This window comes from Arvicanthis niloticus, chromosome 16 (genome assembly GCF_011762505.2).
Source record: "Arvicanthis niloticus isolate mArvNil1 chromosome 16, mArvNil1.pat.X, whole genome shotgun sequence".
Taxonomy (NCBI): Eukaryota; Metazoa; Chordata; class Mammalia; order Rodentia; family Muridae; genus Arvicanthis; species Arvicanthis niloticus.
In genome coordinates this window covers 17,848,423-17,860,562 of record NC_047673.1, presented here as the reverse complement: position 1 = coordinate 17,860,562, position 12,140 = coordinate 17,848,423, and the positions used below count along the sequence as shown (strand labels likewise).

The following is a 12,140-nucleotide window of genomic DNA, read 5'->3' as shown; positions in this document are numbered from 1 at the left end:
CCAACAGGCCACACCTCCTAATAGTGCCACTCCCTAGGCCAAGCATATTCAAACCACCACATCATCTTTGATTTTTTTTTTAATCCCTTTTATAAAGTTTTGAGTTTAGAGCAGGTGAAATGTCTCAGTGGGTAAAGGTACTTACCCCCTGTATTAGGGTTCTCTAAAGTCACAGAACTTAGGAGTAGTCTATAGAGTTAGGGAATTTGTTAATGACTTACAGTCTGTTGTCCAACTCCCCAACAATGATCAGCAGCAGCTGTGAATGGAAGTCCAAGGCTCTAGTCCCACAAGGCAAGCAGATGAAGAATCTTCCTTCTTCCAATGTCCTTAGGTAGGTCTCCAGCAGAAGGTGTGGCCCAGATTAAAGGTATGTACCAACTTGCCTGGATCTGGGACTTGCTTTGTCCCAGATGACCTTGATCTCAGAGATCTCCTTGCCTTTGTCTCCTAGGATTCATAGCCACTATGCCTCAAGATCTCCATGCTGAGATCCAGGTCAGAAAATTGTATCTCCTAGCTTCAAGATCAAGATCACAGGTGAGCGTTCCAATTCTGGATTGTAGTTCATTCCAGATATAGTCAAGATGACAACTAGGAATAGCCACTACACCCCCAGACCTGAGGACCTGAGTTGAATCCCCAGGACCCACAGGGGAAAAGGAGAGACCTGACTCTTTTTCTTCTGACTTACATGTGCATGTCCTCCCCCGACTTCCCCCACTCAAAAATAAGTATATAAAAAAGTTATGTTCTGAGTTTAATGAATCAAATTATGAAAAACAGCATTCTCCTGGTTCTATGTCTTTTTTTCCCCTCCAAAGGCAACCACTTAAATGTTTTGTTAGATTTATAGCTGGGCAGTGCTTGCACATTAATCCCAGCATCTGGGAGGCAGAGGCAGGCAGATCTCTGAGTTCGAGGCCAGCCTGGTCTATCAAATGAGTTCTAGGACAGCCAGGGCTGCACAGAAAAACCCTTGAATTTGTTAGGTTTACTATTTTATGTGTTTTGCCTATATGTATGTGTGTTCCATGTATATGACTGTTGCCCTTGGAGACCAGAAGAGGTCACCAGGTCCTCTGGAAATAGAGTCACAGTTAAGAGCTGCCACATGAGTGCTGGGAATTGAACCCAACACCCTCACCCCCACTCCAACCCACCCCCTGCAAGAGCAGTAAGTGCTCTTAACTGTTAGCTAACTACAGCCCTGGCAACCACTTTCTAATGTAAAATATACTTTGGAACCGTATAGCTGGCTTTTAGATAACACAATTGTATTTTTTTCTCTCTCTCTTAGTCTTAGAGATCTGGTTTTTTTTTTTTTTTTTTTTTTTTTTTTTTTTTTTTTTTTTTTTTTTTTTTTTTTTTTGTGAGAGAGTCACGTGCAGCTTGGCTTTGAGCTTGCTCGGTAGCCCAAGGTAGTTTTGGAATGTGTTCTTCCTGCCTCAGCCTGCTGGAATTACAGGGGTTTACTGCAACCTCCTGTATTTCCTACTGGATGATAGATGTTTCTTTTTCCTGCCACTTCCACAATCTGGCTCAGTCTGTCTCTCGCTACTTCTGAAGACAGCTGCAGTCATATCCTTGTCATTACTAACTAGGGCTCAGTCCTGTAGTGAGTGGGGATTTCTTGAACAACTTGTTTTCCCTGTAATTAATCTTTTGTCTTACTTCAATGCCTGTGTCCTTAATGATCTGTTTGGTATCTAAGTATTTTTTCTAGACCTGTACATTATTTCATTTTGTTTCAGATTCCTGGAGAAGTCTGCTAAAGCCTTTCTTCCATGGATGAAGAATTTCCTTTGCCTCTTGTTTTCCTGTATTGCTTGTTGTAATGGTTTGTATATGCTTGGCCCAGGGAGTGGCACTATTAGGAGGTGTGGCCTTGTTGGAGTAGGTGTGTCACTGTGGGTGTGGGCCTTAAGACCCTCCTCCTAGCTGCCTAGAAGCCAGTATTCTGCTAGCAGCCTTCAGATGAAGATGTAGAACTCTCAGCTCCTCCTGTACCATGCCTGCCTGGATGCTGCCATGCTGTCATCATGATGATGATGGACTGGCCCTCTGAACCGGTAAGCCAGCCCCAATTAAATGTTATCCTTTATAAGACTTGCCTTGGTCATGGTGTCTGTTCACAGCAGTAAAACCCTAACAAAGACACATATGTGGTTTTGATGGTGGTGGTGGTAGTTTTTTGTTTATATTTTTGTATTTTTTTAACTTATTTTAAGACATGTATTTTTAGTAGCTTCATAGGAAGTGTTTGATTTTAGATGTTTAACTTAAAGTGTCAGTTTTACCACACATTGGACAGATAGTTTATTAGGTGAGTATAAATACTAGGAAATGGTTATTTTAAGAATTGTAGATTGCTCTGTTGTCTCAAGAGTTTCCAGAGTTTAGTTTCTAGAATTGCTTCTGAGAAGTGTGTACCCCTGTGGTCATCTGTATAAGACCCATTAGAGGGAGAGGGCAGCTTAATATACAACCTACGCTGACTTCATACTCTGTACGGGGCCAGTGATATCCTTGAACTTGTGACTTCCTCATGTCTAGCTCTCAAGCGCTGGGGTTGCAGGTTTATGTGGCTATTCCTGTTTTTGTTGTTGTTTGTTTGTTTTTCGAGACAGGGTTTCTCTGTGTAGCTCTGGCCTGGAACTCACTCCGTAGACCAGGCTGGCCTTGAACTCAGAAATCCGCCTGCCTCTGCCTCCCAAGTGCTGGGATTAAAGGCGTGTGCCACCACTGCCCGGCTCCAGCCATCCTCTTTCTGCTTTCCTTAAGTAGGTACAAAAGAACAGCTTAACAACCACATATTGGTCTTCTACCCCTTCAGTGACCTGAGCCGTAGGAACTACAGACCAGTCCATGGTGGTGGACTAGACAATCCAGTCTGGATAAGCCTCTGCTCTCCTTGGAATTATGCTAATCCTTGCTGAACTCAGAAGTTCCACTCACCCTAAGTGTTCTCCTTGGTCACAGCCTTCTCAGCAGCAGCGTGCTTATTTCAGTATTTCCAGGATGTCGGTAGACTGATCCTGGGGTGTTTCTGGGAGAGCCAGCACCCACTGGGTCAGACCCACTGCATGACCTTGTTTGCATAGGATGGCAAACTCCATATGTCACAGAGAGGAATCTGTTATACAGGGGGCAATGGTAGACATCTTTTGTGATGGGCTAGTGGTCAGTTGTGCGATCAGTCACTAACCGGAAGCCATGGCTCCCAGAGTGCTGTCTGGATCTGACTACTGAAAGTGCTGGGAACAAAGCACTCAGTAATTGGAGCAGCAAACTTGAGCACAGCCCACTGGCCAGTGTCCCTGTTAGATAATGCTGTCATCAGCAGGGTTTTCACTAGCAACAACAGCACAAGCTGTCAGCAGCAGCTTTCCCAGGCCTGTGTTGATGCATCCTTGTGAAAAGCTTTCTTTATTTCTAAGAGACTGGAACTTTTGCCGAACCTCACAGCCAGACTTATTACACTTTGTGTTCACTTAAGACTGCTGTCCTACTGTGTGCTCAGCCTATTTGTTTAATATGAACTATGTGACAACCAACCTATTTACCTTGGATTTCCCATATAATTAGCTTTTACAACCTAAGCAGATATATAGCTGTAATTTTAAGTTATGTTCTCTTCCATGCTCCCGGCCCACAGTAATGTGTGCGTGTTTGTATGTCTTATGATCATCATGTGCTGGAGACAGCAAATTAGGCTGGAAGTAGCACTGAGATATTGATTGCATGTTATCTGGGTTAGTTGAGGTCAGTTGGGAGTCAGTGACTTCATCCCTTGTAACTCTTTCTATAAGGTATCCCTCCTTTCTTCCCTGTGTGATGCTTTGTTTTCAGTGTTGTTCAGTGAGAGAGGACAGTCTGTTGTTACACACAGGACAGGAGAAGACAGAACCACAAGACAATATTCAGGCAGAGGAAGCACAAATTCAGATTGATACACAGAAACACGGAGAAGACAGAAACAGCAGAGTAGAGAATACAAATCTGGGCTTGCTCTGGGTTAGATGATACCTGAAGTGCTTTGATTTCTATCTTTAATGTGATCCCAACACATCATTGGTGGTTCTGAGTTTATTATCAGTGTGTTCAAACTGACCACACAGGTCTACCTCAAATCTATAATGTAGACACCATCATCCACCCTTTTTTAGATGTATTGTTCCTTCTGGCAGTCAAAGTTGGTGCCACTTAAGTGGGTTCCAGTTGCAAGGACTTTGAGGATGGGATGTCCTCCTCCTTTTGCCAAATTGTGCAGAGGTTTTTATTTTAATTATAACATGACTCAAGGCTGCTGTGTGAACTTCTCCCTGGGCAGTGCAGAAAGTCTATAATGTTTTTGTTCAAAGACAAGTCTTGCTAGAATACTTAATCCTCCTGCTTCAGGCTCCTATAGAATACCTGAGATTACAGGTCTACACCATTATATGGAGCCTGACCGGTTGTGGGGTTTCCAGTATAATTTTATTACAATGAAAACCCCAAATTGCTTCTAGAAAACTCTTGTTCTTAGGGAGATGGTTCGGCTGGTAAGGTTTACGTGCAAGTATGTGGCCTATGTTCTAACCTCCAGGGCCTTTGTAATCTGGCAGTGTGTACCAGGGAGGCAGAGACAGGAGGATACCTGGGACTCACTACCCAGCTAGTCCTACCAAATCAGTAAGTTCCAGGTTTAGTCAGAGAGGCAGAGCCAAGTGGATCTATGACTTCAAGGCTAGCCTGAACACAAAGTGTTCCAGGATAGCCAAAGCTACATAGACCCTTCCACAATGTTGGTCCTAGGTATCAAATTCAAGACATCAGGCTTTACCCCCTGAGTCATCCCACCTGCCACAGATCACCCAAGTTGGGTATGGGGGTCCCTGGGGATGAGGGTCCTTGAAGGCTAGATGGGTAAGGATTCAGTGGTCACAAACAGAAACAAACACAGAGGCCGTTGGAATCTGAGTGTATTTTGCAGTTCTCAAGCAAGGGTTTTTATATATAGAAAAAACAAATATTACAACTCTTAGAAGATGTATTCAATAAATCACAAATTGAACAGGTAACATCATTATTATTTGGCACAATAGAAATCATTCAAGTGTCACAACTCTGAAAGGATGTGTTCAGTGGGGCCGTCATCTAAGGCTGGAGGCAGATCTCCAAGAGCAGGTTAATAAATCTTTATAATCAACTATTATTTAACATCTAATACCTGATTTTTTATAAATCTTCCATGCATAAATTTAAACTATTTTAATTCTTTTTATTTAAGGCTTTCTTTATCATATACCAAAGTCCACCTCCGATGACACACGTGTAGCCATATGAAATTTTATTGTTTTTAATCTATCATGATATTATTATATAATTTTGTAAATGATTTATAAAGGCATCAGTTTCCCCAGAGGCAAGGTCATGTTAGTGACCCCATCTCAAGGGATGGTTTCTTACCCATTTTTCTTGCTTGAGATCTTGGCCTAGGCTATCAGGAACATGTCATAAATAATAAAAGCAATAAAAAAAAATAAAACAGATAAGTTGCCATGAGAACTATGGCTCAATGTTTTGTTCCGGGCAAGAGTTCCACAACCGGTTCCAGGCGGCCTCCTTCTTTTGAAGTTTTCACCTCAGTCTGTGGAACTTGTCACACAGATTCCACTGGGGTTGGTGTGGCACCCACCCACTCCCACACACATTTTAGTTTTTGTGATAACTGTAGACTCACATGCAAGGTTTTATGTGCTTTTTAAAATTATTTTATGTGCATTTTTATTTTGCCTGCATGTATGTCCGTATGAGGGTGTCAGATCTTAGAGTTACAGATGGTTGTAAACTGCCATGTGGGTGCTGGAATTGAACCCGGGTCCTCTGGAAGAGCAGTTAGTGCTCTTTTCCCTCTTCCTCCAAAACCCCCATAGGTACCCCTTTTCTCTTTCAAACTCACAGCCTCTCTTTTTCAGCAATTGTTATTACACACACACACACACACACAAACACACACACACACACATTCCTCACTATAACCTATTGAGTCCATATACTGTTACTTGTATGAATGCTTTTAGTGCTGACTCTTTGGCACTGGACAAGCAGTTGGTGTGTTCTTTGGGGAGGATCACCTTTCCCACTCCCGGCTTTCCTCAGTTACCTGTGGTTCTTTGTGGGCTGAGGCCTTGTGGGTTTTTTTTTTTTTTTATGAACACTGTGCCACCATACGCAGTCTTAATAGAGGATACAGACAGCTCAGCGGTTAATGGCAAGTTATCGCTCTTGTGTAGGATCTATGTTCAATTCCCAGAACCCGAGTCAGGCTGCTCACCACTCTGTAACTCCAGCTCTAGAGCATCCAGGACACCCTGAGGACACCTACTCTCATATGCATATCTCAGATATATATAGGTAACTAAAAAATAAACTGCAAGATACAGGGGCCAGAGAGATGACTCTGTGGTTAAGAGTGCATACTGTCCTTGCAGTGCCCTGGAGTTTGGTTCTCAGAACTCACATGAAGCAGCTCACAACTTCCTGTAACTCTAGGTCCATAGGACTCAACCCTAAGAACACTATACTTGTGCACACCCCTCCCCCCACATGGAATTATTTAAAAATAAAGCCTTTTCAATGACATAGAGATTTCATGGACTCTTTACTCAGTTTCCGGTTTCCCCTGGTGGCAACAGGTAACAGACTCTGCTGCACCTAGACCAGGCTAGCCTCAAACTGTTGATGATCCTCCTGCCTCCTGAGTGCTAGAATTGAAGCCATGCACCAACCACTGTGGCCTTATGTTGCCCATTTTTCTAATTGGATTTATTAATAAACCCTAAGAATACTTTACATTTTTAGAAAATCCGTGGTAATATAGAGTTCCAATATACGTGTAACCCAATTCCATTGTATTAACACCTTTATGGGACATTATAATGGCCTTCCTTGGTATTAATACCAAGGAATGATAATCTGTTTTTTTCTTTCAAGAGTCTCTGCAGTGTATCATGTTTCCTTAGGACTGTCTTAGCTGGGCTGTTGCTCTGGCTTCACTTGTTTATGACAGTCTGGGAACTACTGCCTGAACTATTTTGTAGATTGGCCTGTCACTGGTCCTAATTACATCTCTGACAGATACTCCTTTAAAATGTTTTTCTTCATCTTGTAAATGTACATGACTGACTTTATAGACCAATTGTAAGTTGAAAATTCCATAAGTCAAGATGGATCGAGGGCCAGTGAGATGGCTCAGCAGGGAAAGGGGTTTGCTGCTAAGCCTGATAACCTGAGTTCAATCCTCAGAATCCACATAAGGGTGTGTCTTGGTTACTTTTCTATTGCTGTGATAAGATACCATGACCAAGACAACTCGCAGTTTCTTTGGAGCTTACAGTGTATAGAAGGTTAGAGTTCATGGCCTTCATGTCAAGGTAGGGCAGCAGGTGAACAGGCATGGTACTAGAGTTGTATCTGAGCTCACGTTTCAAGCTACAAGCAGAAGGCACAGAGATAATGAGGAATGAGCCTTGAAACCTCAAAGCCTGCCTCCAGTGGTACACTTCCTCCAACAAGGCCACACCACCTAATTCTTCTCAAACAATGTCTTCACCTGTTGAGGCCCAAGCTCGAGCCCCACGTTGGGTGCCAAAATAAATGTTGGGGCCCAAGCTCGAGTCCCTGTTTGGGCGCCAAAATAATGTTGGGGACCACACTAGTCCCACGTTGGGGTGGCCAAAAAATGTCTCGGCCTGAGCAAAATGTTGAGGCCCGGGCCGACCCACATTTGGGCGGCCACTGTATCCCGGCCCAAGCTGCTGCTCTGGTCTGCAGGTCGGGTTTCAGCAAGAGCGAGGGTGAGTGCAGATTCTACCTAATGTCTGAGATTCGTCTCTGATGATCCCCTGTATTCTCTGATCTCCGTCTATATTCTCTGATCTCTGGTTCTGTCTTCTGTAGTCTGACTAATGTCTTCTATCGTCTCAATTCTGATCTGTTCTGTCTCTGCCTTTTATATGTCTCACTTCTAAGCCACGCCTCTAAGTTACACCTTTAATCAAGCCCTTAGGTCTTGTCTCTAACTCTGATCTCTATACTTCTAAGTATACTATTAAGTCACACACCTTTAATCTCAAGGTATCTAAACCAAGATTATCAGAGTGTTCTCAGCTGTTGTAGGCTATTGTAATTTAAATCTCATGTCAGGGTATATGGCTCAAGATGGCTGCAAAGCTGATAGCCGCTTTCTGCTAAAAGTCGGCCCCCAACATTCACCCACTGGGAAAAAGGATACATACTCATGAACATGAACCTATGTGGCCATTCTCATTCAAACTGCCAAAAGGGGGAAGGAGACAACACACTCCCTCAAGTTGTCTCTGAGCTCCACCCATGCACTGTGTCAGGCATAGCTCCACACATAAAAATTAACGAATGTTTAGAATACTTAATTAACCAAAATAGGGCTTAGTCTGGAAATAAACGGGAATGACACTTGCAATGTTCCAACATTGCATATAAATCTCTTTAGACACCTTACTAGCTACTGTTCTTACTTTTGGTTCTAGATCCTGGGCCGGCAACTACCTGGGGCCAAATTTAACTCCCCACCCCTGTTAGTTTGCATAATGTCTCAGCTGCTTTTGAGTTGCTGGTGGGACAGTGGATTAGCTGCCACAGAGACCTGTAGCCACAGGACCCAAAATATTTATCTGCTCTCTGCACTAGAATATTGACAGGGAAAAAGTAGAGGCTTGTTTCATAGTTTACCTTACACACATATCACAACACACACATACCACACACACACATACACCACACACACAAGATGGCTCAGTGGTTAAGAACATTTGCTCAGGAAAAGGACTGGGTGGGTTTAGTTCCCATAACCCACACCATAGAGTTCACAACCAACTGTGACTTTAGCTAATCTGGCCTTTGTGGGCACCCAGATATACACACATACATATAACTAAAAATAATGAAATAAATAGTGGAAAAAAATGATGAAATAAATAACAAAAAGACTTATACACAAATAGTAGCTAGAAAAATTAAGTGAACTTTTATTTATGAGAGCTATCATAAACATCTGCCTAAAACTAGCTACTACTTAGGCCTTTGGAACCTAAAATTTATTCCATTTGAGGCAGTGTGTGTTTCTCAAAGTACAGATCCAAACTACTTGCATCTAAATCACATGAAGCACTATTTAAAATATAGATGCTAAACACACATACACATCAGATCCTTCCAGCCTGCCAAAGACCCCCTGGAAAGAGGATTTCTGATGTATACTCGCATATTTGATTACTACCAATGTATGTAGTGCCTAAATCTTTTACAGCGTTTACTAAGATAAAGCCATCTATTCACCTGTTATCTCTCTTGGGAGGACTTTGAACCTCTTCTGGGTAGACACTGTGCTAACTACTTTTGTGTCCGAAGTTCAGAGTGGGTACACGGAGTGACTAGAGTTCACAAAGGGGACCCCAGGAGGATGGAAATGCTTCCAAGAGTACAAAAGCACAACTATTTTCATGAAGCCATGAGGATCATAAGTTCAAAGTCATGGTCATCTTTACTACATAATGAGTCTGAGGCCAGCCTAGGATGCCTAAGATTCTATCTCAAAAGAAAATGATAAACTATTTTAAAACTAAAGCAAATAGCAAAGAAAACTCACAAGCCCAAGATAGTTGAATATATTTTAATGGTATTGGGATATGAAAAAAAATTATGTTTTCAGATTCCAAATTGCAACCTGAGAGGCATGGTTTTGGGACCTACGTGTATAGCTCAGAGGCTGGGCTCCTGTCTAGCAAACCCAAGGTTCTGAAATTGATCTTTGGCACTGCAAAATAAAATATAAGGTCTAGGGCCTGAAGAGCTATCTTGACAGAGCATCTGGTGCTCTTGCATAGAACCAAGTATGGCTCCCAGAACCAAAGTTACCATCACCTGTAACTCTAGCTCCAGGGGATGTAGTGCCTCCTGACCTCCACAGACACCAGGCACACACCTGATATACACACATACGTGTAGGCAAGACACTCATACACACAGAGTAAAATAAATCTAAAAAATTTAAAATGCCAGTATTAAGGACATCCCACCCTTCTCCCTCCCACCCCCCCAAAGGGGACTTACTGTGTGGCCTAGAGTTACAGCATGTACAAGTCCCTTGGGTTAAGGAGTGAGTTTGATCTCCAGGACCCCTACAGTGAAAGGAAAACTGACACTTGCAAGTTGTCCTCTGACTTCCACACACATAGCATCACATGACACACACACAAATATATATACAAAATCTTTTTTAAAGGTTGGAGACCAATATGGGGCTACATAGCAAGGTCATTGCAAAGCAAAAAACATCACACAAAAAAAGGTGTTACATAAACATGTGGATATTTATTTGTGTGTAGTTGTTGACTTGAAGAAACTATGTGGTTAAAAAAAAAAAGTCCAAGTTTAGTTCCTTCTCAGTTTCTGGGGAAAAAAAATAAAATCTCGAACCCTTGCCTTATAATCAAGTTAGAAAATAGGAAAACATCTCGTTTGGTTTTCCTTCCTGTGGCACCTGCTAGTCAGGTGCTTCAGCAACAATTCACAGTCCGTATCTCTAGCCCTGCCAGTCTCCAGAGTTTTAGGTGACTAGCCACCGCCATCAGGTAACATCATCTAGGACAAAAATAAAATAAAACAACAAAAGCACCCTCATTTGCTGCCTCTTGCGGCATCCGTATCCTGCCAGACGCACCTCTTAGGATAGATACCCTTTTGACAACCTCTCGATCCAAACAGAGGGAGTGGGAACAGGGGTGGAAGGATGGAGGGGAGACAGACAGACACACAGACAAACAGGGAGACCCTTCAGTCATCCCAGGGCTGCCCACCGGTGTTGTCAGGACCCACCAGTGGTCAGGATGTCCGATTCCCCCGGGTGGGGGAGCGCCGAGCTCTAGTGGGTCCCCGACGTGTCTTCTCAGCTCCTCCCTCAAAGCCTCAGACCCGAGACAGCTCCGCGCGTGCCCCCCACGCCGCCGGCGCGTGCCCGGCGCGTGCCCGGCGCCCGACGCCTGCCCGCAGGAGGAGCTACATCTCGCGCGAGTCCCCCGGACATCTCGCGACACTTCGGCGGGTCTTCCTGTGCCTCAGGCCCTAACCGGGTGAGCAGACTCCGCCAGGCGCACTGCTCGCTGCAGGCGCGCAGAAGAGCCGGCGGTGCAGATTGGGGCGCGGCTGCAGGCTCCGCCCGTCCGCCCGCCCCGCCCGGCTTGGGAGGTAGGCTGCAGCGGGGATGTGCTCCGGATTCCTTCACGAGGGCCGAGAGCACGAGCGGAGGCACGGACGAGCGAGTCCAGGTCCGCGCGGGCGCCTGGGCCGGGGCGAGCCGGGGGTTGGGGGAGGGCTCCAGTGTGCACGGGACCCCAGGGCATCCGTGGGCGACTCGGGTGCTCTCCGCCGGGGCGCGAGGATACGAGAGAGGATACCGGAGCTGGTGGCCCTGGAGTGGAGGGCAGGCCGAGGTCTCCGGAGGATAACGGGGAAGCCCGGGGAGCGTTTGTTCCTGAGCTGTGCGGTCGGCTGTGCCCGGTGCAGCGATGCCGCTCGTCCCTCTCCCACCCTGGGCTTTGGGCTCTGCTTCTGCGTCTGCAGCGCTAGTCCGCCGGGTGCTGTCGTGTTGGGTCGTGGGAACTCGTCCGTCATCCGTCGCCTAGGGGGCAGTTGAGGTCACTTGTTACTTTTCACCCGAAACTCGGGCTCTCCGTCTTCGTGCGTCGGTGCGCAGCAATGGCTGCAGGCAAAGTTTCTGTTTGGAGTTAAATGTACCACGGCCCCATAGTGATTCTCTCTGAGAGTCGGCCAGAAGGGTTCTTAAGCGATTCGTTCTATTTTCTGTATATTAAGATTCCAATAGTTATGTAAATGTATATGTAATAGATACATATAATAGAGCCTGGGGTCGTAAACCTACCTGTTATTACTGTATGACACACTAAATGGCACACTTGGAAGTAGGGAATTTTCAGCCTTTGGTGGTGCTACGTTTAGGTTGAAAATTGGGGTAAAAACATCCCGTTGCAATCAGTTTTGGACCCCGTGTTTCTTGAAATGTCTGGGTTTGTTAAAGGGATTGTTGCATGATGAAACAT

The 12,140-nt window shown here is 44.6% G+C and overlaps 2 protein-coding genes across 4 annotated transcripts in view; one reads left to right on the top strand and one right to left on the bottom strand.

The window, feature by feature from the left end:
* Positions 1-12,140, bottom strand: part of LOC143434633 (uncharacterized) — a 14,866-nt gene extending 2,726 nt beyond the window's left edge. The window contains exons 1-3 of the mRNA XM_076913787.1: positions 12,129-12,140; positions 10,900-11,701; positions 10,135-10,202 (exon numbers count right to left, since the gene is read on the bottom strand). Of these exons, the coding sequence (XP_076769902.1) occupies positions 10,982-11,701; positions 12,129-12,140 (732 nt within the window). The 3' untranslated portion in view covers positions 10,135-10,202; positions 10,900-10,981. The remainder of the gene's footprint in view (positions 1-10,134; positions 10,203-10,899; positions 11,702-12,128) is intronic.
* Positions 11,131-12,140, top strand: part of Ddhd2 (DDHD domain containing 2) — a 33,953-nt gene continuing 32,943 nt past the window's right edge. For 2 of the 3 annotated variants that reach the window (XR_013104312.1, XM_034520360.2), the window contains exon 1: positions 11,204-11,348. The gene's annotated coding sequence lies outside the window, so the exon portion shown is untranslated. Of the gene's footprint in view, positions 11,349-12,140 lie in introns of all 3 variants that reach the window. The other variant, XM_034520362.2, reaches the window with a different exon arrangement.